The 20,548-nt window shown below is 36.9% G+C and overlaps 2 protein-coding genes across 6 annotated transcripts in view; one reads left to right on the top strand and one right to left on the bottom strand.

Moving 5' to 3' along the window:
- LOC128738209 (uncharacterized) overlaps nt 1-20,548 on the top strand; it is a 402,077-nt gene that overhangs the window by 228,239 nt on the left and 153,290 nt on the right. The gene's annotated exons all lie outside the window — the stretch shown is intronic.
- Nucleotides 8,330-9,752, bottom strand: LOC128738210 (uncharacterized). Of its 2 annotated transcripts, none has more exons than XM_053833174.1 (4): nt 9,649-9,752; nt 9,483-9,590; nt 8,788-8,930; nt 8,330-8,723 (listed from the first exon to the last, which is right to left on the bottom strand). In XM_053833174.1, exons 2-4 carry the CDS (start codon nt 9,579-9,581, stop codon nt 8,534-8,536), a joined length of 432 nt encoding a protein of 143 aa, XP_053689149.1. In that variant the 5' UTR covers nt 9,582-9,590; nt 9,649-9,752; the 3' UTR covers nt 8,330-8,533. The 2 variants fall into 2 exon arrangements, with proteins under 2 accessions (XP_053689149.1, XP_053689150.1); XM_053833175.1 differs by having other exon boundaries at nt 9,671-9,731.

Here is a 20,548-nt window from a genome sequence, read left to right as displayed (position 1 = left end):
TGATTGGCCCTCTTCATTATGCTCAGTCTCGTTTGGGATATTTCCATTTCACGTCACGTACACGCCGCGTAGCACGTTGACAGCCGCGCTCGATTTTGGAGTAACACAACGTACTCGATTAAAAGAAGGTATTGAAAACGTGACAAAGAAGATAGATATTTAGCGTGTACGCAGAGTCAAACGTTGCCTAAAATATATTGTAATGTGTAGAATGTGTGATTTCGGTACCGTTATAGGATATTCCACTGTTCGGGTGAAGCTTATTCATCTTTCATGAGACGTCGAGTGATAGCACGACAGTTTGTCTGACTGATTATGAATGAACGGTAACTACCAGACATCAGGCAGTAAATAAAAATTTATGAACTTATCTGTGCTTATGTGGAAAATGGCAGTGACATACCATTTGAGTGTAATAACCTTTAATCAAATTCAAAGCGAAAGGAACATAGATCTTAAACTGGAAAGTTGTTAAGAATATGAAAGGATATTTAGACATATTTGTTTGTGTTTCCTTTAAGAAGCCTTCAGTTAACTTGAAAATGAGTATATCATTTACTTAGTTCTTAGAATGCAATTGTACTTGCCATTTCTACCAAGTTCGAGCCTCATCCATTCACACATCGCTTGCTGCTGCATCCCATTTGGAGAACTAAACCTCCAGTCAGAACAACGACAAAAGCACGACCACTTGGCGTTCGCGTGCGGCTTAAGTGGGCGTACAAAAGACTATCAATTCGCCTTTCGGACTACGGCACCAACCGGCCGACCGACCGACCAGTTGGCCGCATCCAGGAAAGTCTGTCCACAACAGACAACCACCGCACCTCCCGTCTGCTAACCCTTTCCTCCACACTTCTAGAGAGCGCGTGTAGGGCACGGGCTCTACAGAACACACGGCACACACCGTATCCCGAAACCAGGCACCAGCCGCCAGCCAACGTTGGTGGTCAGAGTCTGACAAAATGGAGCAGAACAACAAAGGCTCGCCTTTTCCTCCTTCTTGGTTTCCTCCGGTCGTCGGTTGGTTTCTTTAGTTCTCGTCCGCCGGCCGTCGTCCAGTCCACTGCATCATCGTTGTTGTGATGCGTTATTTTGAATAGTGTCGCGCAAAGGGGACAATCGAAGGTGACCAGGGCCAGGGCCCGACATTATCGTGCCCGATGCCGCCTCCGCATCATCATCGGAAGAAGGTAGATAATACACGAAGAAACGGGACACTATCTGGTTTTCTATTCATCACCGGTTGACCGGATCAGTCGGGCAGATAGACAGACAGACAGACAGTGTAGAGTGACAGAAATGGTTTTGATCCACAGTAATGGGAGTCTTTTTTGGGAGGGGGGACATTTTGACCGCAGATTTGTCTGCCTTTGTTTGGTCCGAGCGTTGTTGCTGGGTTGCGGGATTGTGCCCTATAGGAACAGATGCTGCCCGAGACGAGCTAAGCCTGGTCGTACAATAGGATTAGTGCTGTGAGTCTGTCGGTTGGCAGTTGGATTAGACGAGAATTATGGATTTCGAGGCGACAGTACTGATGTTTTGCGGCTTTGGGTGTGGATCATCCGCTTAAATTAAAGATTTTAGTTAGCGTGTCCGTTTTTTGTGTCGATTTACAAAGTTGCCTATCGTTGCAGTAATGAATGGGTGATTAAACGTCAGTTTTACTACAGGATATGCTGCTACAATAAACGATTTCATATACTTTGATTATTCTTTGATTGAAGATATTCCATTATATGAGTGTTATAAATCTTGCTACAGATAATAAATTGTTTCGTTTATTTAGTTGCATTAAATGTGCATAAAATTACATGTAATTTTATGAAGGTTCCTTATAGCATTTTTTCTCAGCTTTCCGATGGTGGTCTTGAAATTAAAATCGGTTGAGGGGGTCATGGCGAAAACGGCGATTTTTTGATAAAATCCAACATGGCGGCCAAATCCAAGATGGCCGTCGATTTATTTTCACATCGTTCATAAAACCTATCTCTCCTCTTTACAAAACCGTGTCGTTTGTAGTTTGTTTCATAGCAAATTTGGAAATATCACAATAATTATATGAAAATTGTGAACCTTGCTACAAATAACTGGTTGTTTTATTCAGTTAGTGCCACTGCACACCTAATTTTATGAAAGTTTCTTGTAGCATTTTTTCTCAGCTTTCCAATGGTGGTCTTAAAACGAAAATCGGTTGGGGGACTCATGTTGGAAATGGCGATTATTTGATCAAAATCAATATGGCGACCAAATCCAAGATGGCCGCAAAAAAAATTTACTCCATCTGAAAGCCCTGTTCTTCTTTACAGAACCGGGCTATTTGTTAGTTGTTTCATGGCAAATTTATGAAATGTCACATGATAAAGATCTCAAGGTTTGCTCAAAATTCAACTTTTTTTTAACCTGTTAGACCCCTTGGTGCTCGAGGGGTCCACTATTTCGAGGTACCAAAAGTGTAATTCTTATTTTTTAACCATTTTCAACCAATTAAGTGCAAAAGTTCCAATATTTGAAGACCTCGTGTCAGTAGTGGCCCCGTTTCAGCGAGAATTACTCAATTAAAAAATGAGGAGAAGCCCAATGGGGGTTTTTCCAGGGCCGCCACAATGTCACGCTACGACTCTGGAACCAGGTCTAGAATCTAGGTTCAAAATCTGATAAAAATGTGGTTCTAAAAATGGTCCACAAGCTAGTTCAACTGCGTTCTAAAACCTGGAACAAAATTTGATAAAAAATGTGGCCCACGATATAATCCAAGTCTAAAATATGGTCCAAGTCCAGAATCTGGTTCAAAATCTGATCCAAAATCTACTTGCTGGTTTGAAATCTGGTTAAAAATGTGACACAAAATCTGCTCCAGGTTCAAGATCTGATAAAAAATGTAGTTCAAAATATGGTTTTTAATCTGGGCCAAAATCTGATAAAAAAAGTGGTCCGGAGTCTAGTCCAGGCTCAAAATCTGGTTATGGTCCAGAATGTCGCTCAAAATCTGGTCCCATATATGATCAAAAATGTGGTCCAAAATACACAAAAGTTTGTCCAAAATCCGGCCCAGAATTTGATGGAGGTTCAACATTTGATCCAGGTCCAGAATCTGGTCTAAAATATAGCCGTAATTTAAACAAACATGTAATCCAAAATCTGGTCCAGAATCTAGTTCAAATTTTTTACAAAATCTGGAACAAAATTTCTTAAAAATATGGTTCCTAATCCAAGGTCCAAAATACGGTTCAGATTCAGAATCTGGTTCAAACCCTAATCCAAAAGTTGGTTAGTGGTTTAAAATCTGATCAAACTACTGGTTTATATTCTGGTCCAACTCCAGAAACTGGACACAAATTTGAATCAACATCAGGTCCAAAATCTGATATAAAATATAGTCTAGAATTGGGGAAAGGTTCATAATTTGGTCCAGGACCAGAATCTGGTCCAAAATTTATCAAAAATGTGATCCAAAATATTATCGAAAAACTGGTCAAATCTGATAAAATTGTGGTCCTAAAAATGGTCCAAAAGCTAGTTCAACTGCATTCCAAAATCAGGAACAAAATTTGATAAAAAAAAATGTGGTCCACGATATAATGCAAGTTCAAAATATGGTCCAAGTCCACAACCTGGTTTAAAATCTGATCCAAAATCTACTTACTGGTTTAAAATCTGGTTAAAAATGTGACACATAATCTGCCCCAGGTTCAAGATCTGATCAAAAATGTAGTCCAAAATATGGTTTTTAATCTGGACCGGGTCCGGAATCTAGTCCAGGCTCAAAATCTGATTATGGTCCAGAATGTCGTTCATAATCTGGTCCCACATCTGATCAAAAATGTGGTCCAAAATACACAAAAGTTGGTCCAAAATCCGACCCAGAATCTGATGCAGGTTCAACATCTGGTTCAGGTACAGAATCTGGTCTGACCAAAATACGGCCGATATTTAATCAAAAATGTAATCCAAAATCTGGTCCAGAATCTAGTTCAAATTTGTTACAAAATCTGGAACAAAATTTCTTAAAATATGGTTCGTAATCCAAGGTTCAAAATACGGTTCAAGCCCTGATCCAAAAGTTGGTTAGTGGTTTAAAATCTGATCAAATTTCTGGTTTATATTCTGGTCCAATTTCAGAAACTGGACCCAAATTTGATTCAGCATCTGGTCCAAAATCTGATACAAAATGTGGTTCAGAATTGGGGAAAGGTTCATAATTTGGCCCAGGACCAGAATCTGGCCCAAAATTTATTTAAACTGTTATCCAAAATATTATCGAAAAACTGGTAAAATCTGATAAAAATGTGGTCCTAAAAATGGTTCAGAAGCTAGTCCAACAGCGTTCCAAAATCAGGAACAAAATTTGATAAAAAATGTGGTCCACGATATAATCCAAGTCCAAAATATGGTCCAACTCCGCAATCTGGTTTAAAATCTGATCCAAAATCTACTTGCTGGTTTAAAATCTGGTTGAAAATGTGACACAAAATCTTCCCTAGGTTCAAGATCTGATCAAAAATGTAGTCAAAAATATGGTTTTTAATCTGGACCAAAATCTGATAAAAAAATGTGGTCCGGAATCTAGTCCGGGCTCAAAATCTGGTTATGGTTCAGAATGTCGTTCAAAATCTGGTCCCACATCTGATCAAAAATGTGGTCCAAAATACACAACAGTTGACCCAAAATCCGGCCCAGAATCTGCTCCAAAATATGGCCGAAATTCAATCAAAAATGTAATCCAAAATCTGGCCCAGAATCCAGTTTAAATTTGTTACAAAATCTGGAACAAAATTTCTTAAAAATATGGCTCGTAATCCAAGGTCCAAAATACGGTTCAGATTCAGAATCTGGTTCAAACCTTGATCCAAAAGATGGTTAGTGGTTTAAAATCTGATCAAAAATATGTTTTATTTTCTGGTCCAACTCCAGAAACTGGATTCAAGTTTTTTTTAGATTATAGTCACTTTAACAGCTTGGGTCATTCCTGACTTCTGCGGGGTTGGGATTCGAATCCGGGTCCTCGGCGTGAGAGGCGTGAATGCTAACCACTACACCGGGATTAACCCCGCGGATTCAAGTTTGATTCAACATCTGGTCCAAAATCTGATATAAAATATGGTCCAGAATTGTAGAAAGGTTCATAATTGGGTCCAAGACCAGAATCTGGTCCAAAATTTATCAAAAATGTGGACCAAAATATTATCGAAAAACTGGTCAAATCTGATAAAAATGATCCAAAATCTGATCTAGAATCTGATGCGGCACCAAGATCTGGTTCAGGTCCTCCAAGATGTGGTCCAGAATCGGGGCAAGGCCCTCAACCTGGCTCAGGTCGGAAATCTAAAAAAAGTGGTCTAATACATGGTCCGTAATCTAGTTCAAATCTGTTCCAAATTTTGGAACAGATTGGAATTTGATAAAAAAGATTGTGAACCAGAATCTAGTCCAGGTCCAGAATCTGATTCAAAATCTGATCCTAAATCTGCTGGCTGGCTTGAAATCTGATTAAAAATGTGGCTCAAAATCTGCTACAGGTTCCAGATCTGATCAAAAATGTAGTCCAAAATATGGTTTTAATCTGGACCAAAATCTGATAAAAAAAATCCGGTCCGGAATCTAGTCCAGGTTCAAAAGCTGGTCTTGGTCCAGAATATGGTTCAAAATCTGGTCCCACATCTGATCAAAAATGTCCAAAACCTGGTCTAAAATCCGACGCAAAATCTAATGCAGGTTCAACTTCGGTCCAGGTCCTAAATCTGGTCCAAAATATGGCCGAAATCTAATCAGAAATGTAATCCAAAATCTGTTCCAGAATCTAGTTCAAATCTGTTCCGTAAATTTGTTACGAAACCTGGAACAATTTTTTTTAAAAATGTATGGTTCGTAAACTAATCTAGGTCTAAAATACGGTCCAGGTCCAGAATCTGGTTGAAACCCTGATTCAAAATCTGGTTTATGGTTTAAGATCTGATCAAAAATGTGGCCCAGACTTTGGTCCAGTTCCAAATTCTGGACCCAAATTTTAAATTTTAAATTTAAACTTTAAAATTTAAGAAAGATCTGGTTCAAAACCTGCCAAAAAATAAGGTCCAAAATCGCGGCAAACTGGAACAAATTTTTTTAGAAAAGTATGGTTCGTAATCTAATCGAGGTCCAAAATACGGTCCAGGCCCAGAATCTGGTTGAAACCCTGATCCAAAATCCAAAATCCATAAGATGTGATCAAAAATGTGGCCTAAACTCTGAGTTATATTCTGGTCCAGTTCAAGAATATGGACCCAAATTTGATACAACATTTGGTCCAAAATCTGATATAAAATGTGATTTAGAATTAAGACAAGATCCACAATTGGATCCAGAGTCAGAATCTGGTCCAAGATTTGATTGAAAATATGATCCAAAATAATGTCGAAAATCTGGTCAAATCTGAAAAAAAATGTGGTTCAAAATCTGATCTAGAACCTGTTGCGGCGCCAAGATCTGGTTCAGGTCCTCCAAGGTTTGGTCCAGAATCGGGACCGGGCCCACAATTTGGCTCAGGTTCAAAATTTGATCAAAAATGTGGTCCAAAATCTTGTCCAAATCTGATAAAACTGTGATCCAGACTAGGTCTAGAATCTGAGTGCAAAATCTAATCAAAAATGGTCTTCATTAATAAAGTGGAAGAGCATCACATGTAGATTTCCAAACTTTCCGCCACATTTTTTCCACACTGAGCAGTTGTTTAAAACTTTTGCGTTGTTGATGGCTAGCGTATACAAAATGGTCTGTCAGACCCTTCTTGGTATCCCTAGATGCTTTCGCTACCTCTGCCAAGTGTTCTTTTGTACTTGTTTGAAATTTCACGGATTACTTCCTACTTATGCGGCAGCGTTCTACGTGTGCAGCTTGAGTCCTATATTTCTCTTCCCAGTTTACCAACTTCTTGGCTGTTCCTGGCAGCGATGTGGAGCCTCTCCTGTTTGTGTTGTCTTTTTTTATTCTACCTCAGTGCCTCTTGCCTTTGTTCATTGATTGGTGTAGGATAAACTGGCTTGTTATCAGCATCCCGTAATGTCATGTTATGACTTTTCACCGCATCAACAGTTCAGTTGTTTTCAACTATCAAATAAATGAATATGTATACTCACTAAAGTCGACCATTTTTACAAACTTGGGGTGCTGCTTAAGGCTAACCCAAGAAACAATTCTAAAACCGCTTGGTTTTATTTAAATTTTATAAAGATTTTATTGTGGTATTAATCATTACCTCTGGTTTTATCATTGTGTAGCGCAATACCAAGATGATAGAAGTCAAAAACTACTTATAGCTAGCTGTAAAACTATAATAAAACTGATGAAAGATCAAATTTATCGTGGTTGCTTATATTACCATGATAAAACTCTCAGCCGAGCAAAATTGGACAAAGTTGTGTATGGGACATTTCTAGAACTAGTTATTATCTACAATTTTCCTGAATAAAGTTTTGCTGTATCTTTTGTATTTACGGTGCTACAATGCTGCTTGCTCATTAGCAGCTCAGTAAGCGTTCTACAAATGTCCCAAATGTCAAATGAATCTAAATTGAGTTAAAGTGATCGAGCCATCCCTGCGGCACATCTCTTATAAACTTACTATAAGTGACGCGTATCTATACAATATGGCGCACCAATCAAAGTTAATCTTATTGAGGTTGCTTGTCAAACCGCGATAAAGTTTTATGTTATAGATATAGATATAGTGGTTTTTGGTCACCAAATAAAAACTCATCAAAGCAAACTGCGAGTTGCAGGAAGGAAGTTATTATTAATCAGTTTTCATGTCAGAATCCAACAACATAGAATATTATTGCTAGAAATTGAGATAGACTAATCGAATGTATTTATTTTGTTTAAACAACTGGTTTTGAACAATTGCAAAATTTTGATGGCACGTGAATGTTAGCTACTTATTATTCCAATATGCACGATAAAATTTTATACGCATATGCTGCACAACTCCGTAAACTGCTGAAAATTTATTATATATTCTTTCGTATATTTTATTATGATTGCTGTAAATCGAATTGATCAAGATAATCTGACAGAAAAAATTTACCTTTTCTGCTCACGGTGATATATACTTATTCAAGTTAATGAAGCTCTCTGGGTGATTTAACTTTTAACGCAGCAAACTTTACACTGTACAACTTTGTCCACTAGAGGAACGTAGTAAAGCTTTAATAGCTGCTTGGGAAACTCATCTTCAACTTACATCACACCATGAAACTATCGACAGATAAACATAAAAACGACGTATAGACAAATAAACGTAACATTAATTTTTGTTTTCTTTCTTATCTTTTCAGGTATTCTAGTAAGACGCTCAAATAAACAATAGTTTATTTATAATGTTTTGAAGATAGGCGTACTTCGATTACGTAACATAAACTTCATCTTCCTAAAACTAGGTAATTAAAAATGCAGTGTTTGTGCCAGTTTGTATCAATCGTCAACTCTAGTATATCTATCAATTACACAGTAAACCGTATCGTTACTAGGAAAATCAATCCTTAATCTGTCATGTAACTTATTCTACCAAATTATTACACTTATTCTCGTAGATGTACGCCTTCTCGGGTTCAGTTTGCTCCAACCATGGCCGTTCCCATACGGATATTTCGCATATTTGACAATCACCATTGGCCGCATAAGAAATGGTATAAACGTACTTGCTTCCGGAGACCAACTGTTCGGTACCACTGACAATTTTCGGATTACTGTAAAGCGAAGATAGAAAAGGTGTCAGTTTGAATGAGGCTAAACACAACTTCGCCAACTTACTTCGGTTTATCACCTCCCGAAGCGGCAAAGATAGCGTCAATTCGTTTGACGTGTTCTTCCTTCGTAAGGTCTTCTCGGCGGATCGTCGCGATTCCTCCGAAACCCCCTAGAGGAGGCCGGCTGACCGCTAATACCTGCGTAGTCTATTTTGTTAAGTGAAAAGTTTGTCATATTAAACCTTCGTTGAATGAAAAGCGGCAATAACTGATGAAATAGTCGAGCTGAAGTTCATCAACAAGAAGGTTGGGACGAAATCCTATTTAATTCTACTACAACTTGTTGTCCTAGCATTTTTGTTGATTCGTGAGTTCTACTAACTAGGTACTAAAACGCTCGTAAATAATTTTGTAATTTTTCTGAACTTTTCATTAAACAGAACAATAAATCACATTTGTCACAGACACACGATTTATTGTAATAAATTGACTAAATTGTTTCATTATTTTATGTCAAGTGATAAAATTTGAATCGAAAATAGCATTTTTGGCTATCCTTTTGAAAGGCAAGTAAAAACCTGTAATTTTCGCAATTTTGGAAAGTATGAACTAAAAAAGAATGCGCATATGTTGTCACTTAACTTTTCCTTTTCGCTTTAAGTAAAATCTTCTATAAAATCGCTAACTTCACGTCACTGATCTATTTTTAGGAAATTTACTAAAGCTTATAAAAGTTTCGAAATATTACTAGAAACTTACCGTAATATTCTCCGAAGATTCACTCGATGTATCATCTCCAAACACCCCGATTAGGCAAACTATCACGATCACTAGAATTTTACCTTTCCAGTACTTCATTTTGACTTGCTAAAAATATGTCCAAATGTCAAGTTTTTTTGTAAATCAAGCACCACACAGTTCTTACAAGTAATTCGGATGTCACTTACTAGAACAACGTTCTATCCTGTATACTATAGGAAATTGAGTGAAATAATTTACCAAACGAACACCGTTTCTGTCGATTGACAAAATTCAAATGATTGCTGACAATCGATGAAGTGCTCTTTAAATAGTTAGAACACATAGTTTCGCTTATCGCACCTGACTTTAGCATATTCTTTTTTGTAAGCAGTTATAATAATCCACTTATTAGTGAATTCTGACAGAGATTTATAATTTATGTGTGAATGTTGGCAATTGTGGATGTGGAGCAACATCAACCAAATCAATTATATTTTGAATGATTTGAAATTCATTGGATATTTTTAGCTGGTTCCGAGATACTATTGGGCTTGGAATTTCTTGCAAGGGATTATACTACGAGAATTCCATGACTTTGATTTGAAATCTTTTTGGTTCGTTTCTTCAAACGAAAGATACAATTCTAAATTCTACGAATTCTTCCCAAGTTTTCACAACCGACAGGCTTGAACACCATTCGTGTGCATTAACTGTTTATAAGCAAGTTCCAAGAAAATTTTAATCAGTCGATTTACTGATAAGCTGCAATGATTAAACGCCTGAGAACGAGAGTTTAACAACAATGTTGCACCATATTGTATTGAACTTGATTAAAATACTTTTCAGTGAAATAGTAAAATTTTGAATTTTTTATTAACTTTATTCAGTACTGTAGTTCATTACAAGTCTGTTGAGTTAATTGTTGATGTTGGCTCTGTCAAACTTTATACAATTTATTTGTTTGTCAAATTGATTTCGCTGATATTCGAATTTTGCTATCATGTCTGTTAATTTTCATCATTGTTTTTTCTGATTCGACAGAAATTTGATATTGAGCTACACGCTTTCGTGAGTAATTGGGATTGAGATTTTTGTCCTAGAAGAGGAAACTACAACTCGTATGCAAACCCCGTTTTAGTTCATCGAACCGAACTAAGTATAAGGCCGCAAGTTTGTCTACCATACTAGAGGTAATGAAATTATCGACTGATTACTGCCACCAGCCGAGATTGCAGCCAATCAGGAATAATGTGATTCATAAAACCAATTAACTTGATTGGCGATACAGACCTGCTCTCATTAGGCACTAGGAGTGGATATGCTTTTGTGTGTTACTAATAGAGCCGCACTTGTAGTGCTAGTTAGTTAATCCCTTAACAGGGAAGGCCGTCTGCAGACGGCCTTCGCTTTTAAAGCTTCACAGCCAATTGACAATATGAAAAATGTATTCAGAGCAGATTTCTTGACATTTTGATATTATTATTATTACAACATTCTGACCATGTGCCCATGTTCAAAGTTCAGAAAAATTGTGAAAAAAATTATTACGCAAAATTTCCCTTTTTTACTTTCGAAGAAAACGGACTCCTTGAACAAAATGATTGACCTCAAATTTATTCTATGTGTAATTTACACGCCTTATTTCAATTTTGTAATATATCTGAATTGAAAAAAATATCTGAGTAGAGCGTTAGACATGAATAACAGAAAAGAGAAATTAGACTGCTTCTTACCTGGCGCTCCACCAACTAATTATTTTTGCATGTAAATCAAAACTTGAGCGTTTCTTTTGAGCGTACTTCCATGAAAAAATGGTCATTAGTCATTGATCGCAGCGATCGATTTTTATGATGTTGCCCGCTAGAGGGTTAATATAGAAAAGACAGATGATGGTACTTTGCATAGGAAAGTGAAATTCCGATGCGGTGTCCTTTCACCAATCAACAGGGCAATAAATGTGCTGTCTTTTGTGCTTAGTTTTATAAAAAGTCACCTTTTTGATGGGGCTCATGATTCATATTATAACACATTCGATGAAATATACAAGAGTGATAATTATGTACATAATTATATTAATGTTCATCACGATCACCGTGAGCTCAATTAGTGGCAAACAATCCATGAAATACTGTAAAGAATAGAATTCGGAATGATCAAAGGTAGAAAATCGAAAGAAAGATTAGCGTAAACTAGCGACCGAAATTATGGAACGATTGAAAAGAATCACAGTAATATCAGCACACAATTATTAAGAAAAGTTCGCAGATTTCCATGACAAAAAGTAGTGTTGAAATTTAAAAGTGCTCCTATTTTGTTCAATATTATATACTCTTACCTTTTCTGAAAATTTGAGTCCACAACCTAAGTAACAAGTCTAAAGTCACTTGGTTGAGGGGCTCTGTAGCCGCAAGGTTACCGAGTCTGCTTTGGCAAGCGAATGGTCGTGGGTTCGAATCTTAGTAGAATCAAGCCATTCGATGTTCAAAGTGACTTTTAGCATGGGTTTATTCTCAGGCCCCTCATTTACCCTTCCTTAATGCTGCATTCTATGTTATCCCGATAAGGCCTATTGACAGTGCAAAATGAGACCCTTATAGTTAAATGCACTGGTGTGCAGTGCCAGGGATGGCTATAATTGGGGACAGCACTATCATGTGGAACAAGGTGGGTAAAGTAGAGAAAGCATTGAAAGAAGGGTAAAACCCAATTACACACAAGCACGCATGAAATCCAATAAGCATATATCGCTCACTCAATAGCGATTATGGCAAATAAATGCAGTGCAGGTCATACAGCAAACACCCGGGCGATATCACAATAGATCTAACTATACTGGTCGCAGTGATGAGTCCATACAAAAAAAAAGCCACTTGGTTTTACTTAATTGCATATAGGTTTTAATATTGCGGTATTATTTATTACCTCTGGTTTTATTATAGTATGGCGCAATTCCAAGAGGATATGAGTTAAAACACACTTGTAGTTAATTATAAAACCATAAAAAAACTGTTAATAATAAATAAATTTATTGTGGTTGCTTACAGCCGCGATAAAACTAGTTGGCTGCACCACGTCTCTCATAAACTTACCATATGTGTGGCATAGCAATACAATATGGCGCACCAATCTAAATTGATCTTATTACAGTTGTTTATCAAACCGCAATAAATCTGTTAGTTTTATAGAATTGAAACGGTAACACCCTGACCAAACAGATTTATTGCTACTATTATTAGAGTAGAATATTAGAGTTCAACACCAAAATTATTTTTTATGCGAGGCCATATTGTCATTTTCTAGTATTTCATTTTAGCTCGTAAACAGAAATTCATCTAAGCAAAGTGTTTTGCAGAAATAAAGTTATTATCAATTGGTTTTCCTGTCACAAAAAGCAACCAAAACGGATTTTGCTAGAAATGGAGATTGACTAACTGAATATATTTATTTTATTAAAACAACTAATTTGCGAAAATTTTAAAATTTCCACGGCGCATTGCTTTTGCCATACGAATATGCACGATAAAATTTAATGCGCATATGCTGCAAACCGACGGAGATTGCTCAAAATTTATTATATGTTCTATGAAATAATTGATTATGCTCGCTATAAACCAAATCGATCAGGATGATCTGACTGTAAAACTTTAACGTTTCTGTTCAGACATGTATTTTCAAGTTGACAAAGCTGGTGGACTGATTTAGCTTTTTACCAGAGGGAAAAGACAAAAGCTTTATTAAATTACGGTGGTGGCTGGCAAGCAGCGAAAGCTTAATCGGTTTTATTGCTGCTTTCAGCAGAGCGTGATACAACTATATGAGGTCATGTCCTGATTGGTTATAAAAACCTTCTGAAGAGTGAGCCACTTGGTCGGAAGGCAGTTTTATAGCGTTCATCAGCAAGTTCTGATGAAGCTCAGCGTTTTATTAGCGGTTTTATGAAATTCATTGGTCATGAAAACCTCCTCAAATGCAATAAAACTTCGAATTGTTTCTTGGGAATATATACATACAGACTATTTTAAATTCATAACTTCTGACGGCAAGTGACAAGTTGAAAAGTATTAATAATATAGCCACAAGAAAATGTTCAAATATTCAAGTTTGTCTCATAATAACCGGGTGAGCTGTTTTTGTATGGGGGTTCAGCATCGTTTGTTTTCGTGCCTCACCTCTTGCAAAAATCTTTCAAATATTGTTTTTGCATCGATTTGAATTTCGACATTTATGTTTGTGGTTTTAAAATAAGCTAATAATTTGCCAAACCGGCACTTTTCTACCGAATTATGCGCAAAAATCGGCTTCGGGCATCCATTGCTTGCTTGACGGTGTAGACTTATTATAGTATTTGATCACTTTCAATTTAAGTTTTTGTTCTGTAGAAAGCAAAGCCTGGATGCTAATTCCGTTATCGAAATTTGACCTTCTGTTTTTATGCGACAGACTTCGCAACCAGCGGTTGGGGTGCTCATGGTGAAAACGGCGATTTTTTGATAAAATCCAAAATGGCGACCAAATCCAAAATGGCCGCCAAAACATTTTTTACTCCATTTGAAAGCCCTGTTCTTCTTCTTTACAGAGCTGGGCTATTTGTTAGTTATTTCATGGCAAATCTATGAAATATCACATGATATAGATCTCAAGGTTTGCTCAAAATTCAACTTTTTTGAGCCTGTATTTTGAGGTATCAAAAGTGCAATTCTTATTTTTTAACCATTTTCAACCAATTAAGTGCAAAAGTTCCAATATTTGAAGACCTCGTCTCAGTAGTGGCCCCGTTTCCGCGAGAATTACTCAATGTAACTCTAGTAACTCTAGCTAGTAACTCATTATCATTTTTGTAGAATTCTATTTCTACTACTTTACACAGAACTCGTCCACCTGTGAGACAATGCTATGTTGAACAATAGTAGTGATGCCTTAAAATATCTAACATTAAAAATACGAGTATTACCGTGGAACCCTGTTCGCTTGACCGTTTTTAATCTGTACACTTTTTAATTTAAACTCCACTGGTTTGCACGACAGGCAAATTAAAAATGGTTAAATGGCATAATCAAAATTACATCATTTGTTTATGACAATACTGCAAATGAACTCGATTTGTTTGTACTGATCTAGATTCCGTTTTCCGAACAATACTGATAGAAATCCGATCTGAAAATGAAATATTCGCTGCTTGCAACTGTCAACTAAATCAAAATACCGAAACAATAACGATGAGTAGGGTGGCCGGTTCATATAAGTTTCAGCATATTTAGGGTTGCCAGTTGTTCAAATCAAAAACTAACCCCGTTACTTTGCATGGGAAATCGTTCAAATTAGTAGAGGTCCACGGTATATCTCACTCGCTATCCTGACGGCTGACGTAAAACAAACAAATGTGGCATAAATCAGCCTACACTAAAGTCTTTTTTTACACGGTTTGTTTTTTCGATTACTCAACAACGACGCAACTTAGGGACCATTTGCAAACTACGTGACGCATATCGGGCCAGTCCCAAATGTATTGAGTTATAAATGAATGGTCCGTAAGTTGTCCCGTTCTTAATAATTAAAAAAAAACGTGTAAAAAAGTACTTGTTTTTAATCAGTTTCATTGGAAAACCATATTCAATCATAACTCGCCGAAGCTCATTTCGCTATACTGAATCAAACGCCTCCTTGAAGTCTGCAAACAGATGGTTCGGATGTAAATTGAACTCTCGACATTTATTACTAGATTTATTATATATTATTAGAAATACCGGCCTTCCGTCCATCTGCTTTGCCGTTTGTTCCCGATGTCTGAATCAATACCTGGAAAAGATCGAAAAACACGTTTTTTCAAAACAAAAAAAAGGTAGCGGTACTTGAACATACGCCATAGCTTGCAAGTTTAGCGCTCTAAATAAGCCTAGAAATACCTTTTTCTCACATGTTTCAGAACATTACCTAATTGATCGTGTCGTTAGTAGTATCATTGGCCTTGAACAAGATTTTTCTCCATAGATTAAACGTAATTTTAAAACTATAAATAATTTTTATTTTGTTGGACTTTCTTTACCCCAATCATGGCATGGAAATACCTTTTTTTGTAATTTGTTTTTTTTTTTTTGTTGGGGAAGAATAAATGCTTGAAGCGAAAAATGTAGATTCAGGCAAACTGAAAAATTCTTGATTTTAGTCCAAAAATATAGAAAAGGCTCAATCAAATCAGTTGGAATAAACAGAAAGCGGCTTCGTTGGCAGTGGCCGACGCTTCCGACGACCGGCCTATGGTCGTCTCGTCCTGTATCATCTACATATGAAATGTCATAAAATGATTTTTAAAGAATTATATCAAATAGTCGTTATACCAAATGGTCGGACTTTTGGTGTTCTGTTTAAGTCAAAAGAAAGATATTTTTTATAAAAATTCTAATGTATGGAGTTTGCTCATGTCACTTTACCCTAGTTTTCTTGTTACAAAATTCCGCCGAGATAAAATCGATCTTTCTCCGCAATAAAAAACTATTTCCATGTGGAATTCATTGACAGGAAGTTTGTTTACGACTCGTGAATGTTTGCTAATGTTTTAATCAAATGAATAGCATTTTATCCTAATTTTTTCAATGTAATAGTGAATATATCTGGATTCCGTTGGATTCAATCTTTTTGTATCAGAAGAAAGTTATTTTTAGTCCAATTCCAACGATTTTGTATTTGCTTACGGCACCAATTGAGTAAAATAGCTTTGATTGTCACAATCAAGCACCAAGTTATCGGCTTCTATTTGGAAATGGTTTTTTAATGTTTAAAGAAAACTACATCGCGGGTTCTAGAGACTGTTAACGCTCTTGATAACGAAAACTACAATGAAATACCCTTTTATTGGCCCAAACTGCTAACAGCAGGTGCATGCCGTGGGCCATTCCCAAGCAACAATGAGAGTTTTATTGTACTTTTTTTGCTGTGTTCATGACCAATTTTGGCTATAATCCATCATAAGACTGTAATAAAACCCAAATTGTGACTTTGTTTGAAATTCTCAAAAAGATATCTTTTTTAGGACATGAAAAGATTGAGTCTAGCCTATTGGTGCTATTGGCATATTGGAAGTAATGAGATAAAAGTCTTTTTTTTTTCTAAAAAAAATTCCCACTGAGCATTGATCAGCAGTTTGTTCAGCGTTACAGTCATTAAAATTTCGAATCTGTTCTACTTTTGATACATTGAACAGAGATTTTGTCTCCAAAATCACTTTTTTTTTTTAATAGTATTTATGATATGATCTTAGGATAGAATAGCATCAAGTCCTCGATGCCGAAGTGACTTAAGCATGGACTTATTTTCAAGTCTTTCCACAACGTCTCCGATTGTTTCTTTCCTTCCTATACCTTCTTGCTTTGATTTTCTTGCTCTTTAGTTTAACAATGATACGTGCAAGTCATAAAATTCGAGCAAGCCAAAGATGCTGGTCTAAATATCGAGCAAATGTTATATTTAAACTTACTTAATAGCTTAATAACTTAATAACTTAACAACTTCAAGGTTCTGCTAAACAAATTAGCTGGAAACCGAAAGTCTATAAGCGTCCGCTCAAAGTATTATGTTATTATGTTTAAATTACGGAAATGTTTAAAATTAATTTTATAAATTTTATTTAATTGAGGCATTAAAAATTTAATTGAAATTCTACATGAGATTAGTTTTTTATTCTTTCGGTTTTATAATATCAGAATAGTCCGCATCAAGCAAGTTATATTCTAGATCGATTAGGTAATCTTTTGACGAGAAATCTCGAGAGAAAAAATCACGTTTCACTTTTATGCCTCTCAAAATAGCTGTCAGCAGCAGCGAAGCCTCGCCTTAATTGTTTGATTGTTTTATTACGCGTCTGCCCGCCACGATTTGGAAATTATGTTCTCTGCTGCCTGTCTGGATCTGTTTTGGTTGGAATCCCTCGGAAAAGTCGTCTCGCTAGAGTTCGAGAGCAACGAGTTGGCGGCAACCAGTTAGCGAAACTGCCCCCTGCTCCTCGGACTCATAACCCTTGTGAGCCGCGTCCTCCTCCTCACACAATCCACATCCTAAACGTGCTGAACGCGAACAGCAGAGGATTATTGTAGCGCGAATACTTTTTAATTAAAGTTTTATTGCCCGGTCGTTGTTGCTGTTGTCGCTCGTTGTTGTTGTTGTGAACTGCACGCGGAATGATGACCACAGTGGACGCGGGCTGGGTAGACACAGCAGTAAATACAACACTCTTAAAGGGTCCTCTCTTCTTGCAAGGAACAACGCACGATTTGAGAAAGCCCGCACTAGTCTGCAAGCTGCAGAATAATATTTATTCTTGACAGTTATAAATGTCGATCATCGTCGACTGGTTAGTGACTTCACGACTTCTGGAAGCTGCTCGCTGCTAACCCTTCCGTGGACGTTGCATATAGTTGCATGCGACTGTTCCTCCTGATTTAATCTGTTCTCAGCCTTTGAATGGGCCAGTTTACAAATTACTCGCCGATTAATATGTGCACGATTTATTATGCCGATTATGGGAACCGACTCTGGCTGGATCAGGTTCTGTGTTCGGAGTCCGTGTGCACGATGTAAAAGTTACAGCACAATCTGGCTCGGCCAATGACCGACGTTTCTGCCAACAATCTTTGCTTTGTTAAAATGTGCATTTAAACAGTCGAGAACAGTTCTACCCAGGGTATGAAACGATACCAGATCTCATCTCATTGCGCACCCGCATGACCCACAGAACTCGTCCATTCAACGTTCCACCAGAGCAGATGTTCATTCCCCGCTCGGTACATAGCGGCCTACAACTGCAAACGATCTTTATTGCCGCAATTTACAGCTTTTAATTATATGCTATTTATTCTAATTTTCTAATTTAATTCCCGCTCTGCTGCATCTCCTCATTCTTTCGCCCAAAGGAAAAAGATTCAATCGATAGATTTATTGAATTCAATCACGCCGCGCCGCGCCGCGTTGATATCCGAAACGAAACGAATCAAGTTTTAGTCAACGCGTTAGAACGCGCAGCCTTCAAACGGTCGGGATCCCTTCGTTGTTCGGTTGGACTGTTAAGGGCCGACCTGTCAGCGCGCGCTCGACAGCGGGATCAGGCCAGGTGAGGTCCGTACGGGCGCTCGATGGCACAGCCAATTTGTCATGATTAGAAACCTTCGGAGTGACGACCCGACCCTTTCGTCGTTGTACGGTTTCGGTGCCGTTGGTTCTGGCTGGCCACTTTTTTTTTCTCACCGGCATATATGTAAATTGCCGACATTTATTTAATGCATCACAACGCCTAATCACCATCGATACGCATTTATCATGTATTGTTTACATTGTTTTTTCTACGAATGAATGGTTCGTAACGACTGGAGGGTAATTATGATGGTGATTTCTCACGATGCTATGGGTGAATTAAAATTTAATACGGTCCAATCGTTTGAAGATTGGTGAAAAAACTATAAATATAAAATGTGAAAAAGTATCTTCTAAGACAGTTTTAGAGACTTCTCCTAGTTCGGAATAACGAAGTTTATAAAAATCAGTTCAAAGTTTTAAATTCGATTCAATCAATCTATGGTGAAAAGTACCTTTGATATAACCTCTTATTTCTGATTTAAGATAAAAATCGGCACGACTAAGAAACATTACATAGTTCAGTTGGATCTGATCGCTGTGTTAGTTAATTCATATCACTTCTGCTAAATTAATTGCAGGGATTTGTTTTTGAAGGGAGGAATGTCTGATGCGAAGAATGATTAATTGAATGCACTGGAAAATTTCAATATAGGCTAAAAATATACCGGATTTTACAATTCCAGGTGGAGTAAGCACCGACGATCTTTCGATTGGTACTCGACTGTTTTACTAACTAAACTACCGGCGCCCGTTATATCACGTAGTCTAATACCCCATTTTGTTACTATTCTCTCGATTCTATTGAAAAAAAAAAATTTATTCCATACCATACACGGAGAATGAAATTTGATCTCCAAAACGAGCAAAATGACTCATGATTCCAGGTTTCCAGCTTATGATTTATGAAAATATACCATGAATAATAATCATGATATCACGAGCTTCTTGCAGTACAACACAACGCAAAATCATGAACTATTATTCATGATTTTGTGCTGTCTGATATGGCAGTTCAGTCATGATATGACAGGAATTCACATTTCATGATTTCATGATTTCATTCATGGCATCGGAATCAAATTTCTTTCCGTGTAACCTAGTTCAGATATCATTCAAAAAGATTGTTCACTCATGGATACTTAAAGTATTTAAAATGAAAGGTTAATTTTTTAACAGAGATAATTTTGTGTAGACATTAGCATGTCAAGATATAAATAAAAGGTGGGCCACCCGACCTTTCCGAAGAATGTTTTGGCCTGGCAAAACAGAGTAATCGTAGGAGGGCGAATCTATTATTACCATTAATATTAATCTATTATCCATCGGTTGAAATCGGACTTAAATTTGGAGTAATTTGGACCAAGGCTGTGCGAGATTTAGCGAAATATCGTGTGTACCGGAATTTAACGAAATCGTGCGGAATCTACATTAGATTTTATGGTGAACCACCATTAAACTACAGTTAAGACTATGGTAAATTTCGCCCAGTTTAGTTCGATTTCGGTAAAAAGGAAATTTCGTGTTTCGAGTTGAAATTGGACTCCAAATTGGACATTAAATAAGCCTTAAATTTGGACTAATTAAAATTTGAAATTTTGCATACAACCCAAAATGTTTTACTTGATATTTTAGGTTCGACATTTTCTTCTTTTCTGTTTTCTAGTCCCGTTTCTCCACTTTTCGTTCCGTATTTTCTCCTTTTTTGTTCTCTAGGTTTTTGCTGTCATTTTCCCTCCGCTTCTCCTCTTCCTGCTTCTCTTTCGTTTTCTTTTGTTCTGTTTCATTTATTCTTATTTTCAGTCCTACTACTTATGTTTTTCTCTCATTTTTTTGTTATTTTCTTTCGTGTATTCCGACTTTTTTTTACTCTCTTTTTGCCTTTTTTCATCCTTTTTAACACCTTTTATCTTCTTTCATTTCCATTTTTCGTCTTCAACTGTTCCCTTTTTTGCTCTTTGTAG

Source organism: Sabethes cyaneus, chromosome 2 (assembly GCF_943734655.1).
Source record: "Sabethes cyaneus chromosome 2, idSabCyanKW18_F2, whole genome shotgun sequence".
Taxonomy (NCBI): Eukaryota; Metazoa; Arthropoda; class Insecta; order Diptera; family Culicidae; genus Sabethes; species Sabethes cyaneus.
This window is presented reverse-complemented; position numbering and strand designations above follow the sequence as displayed.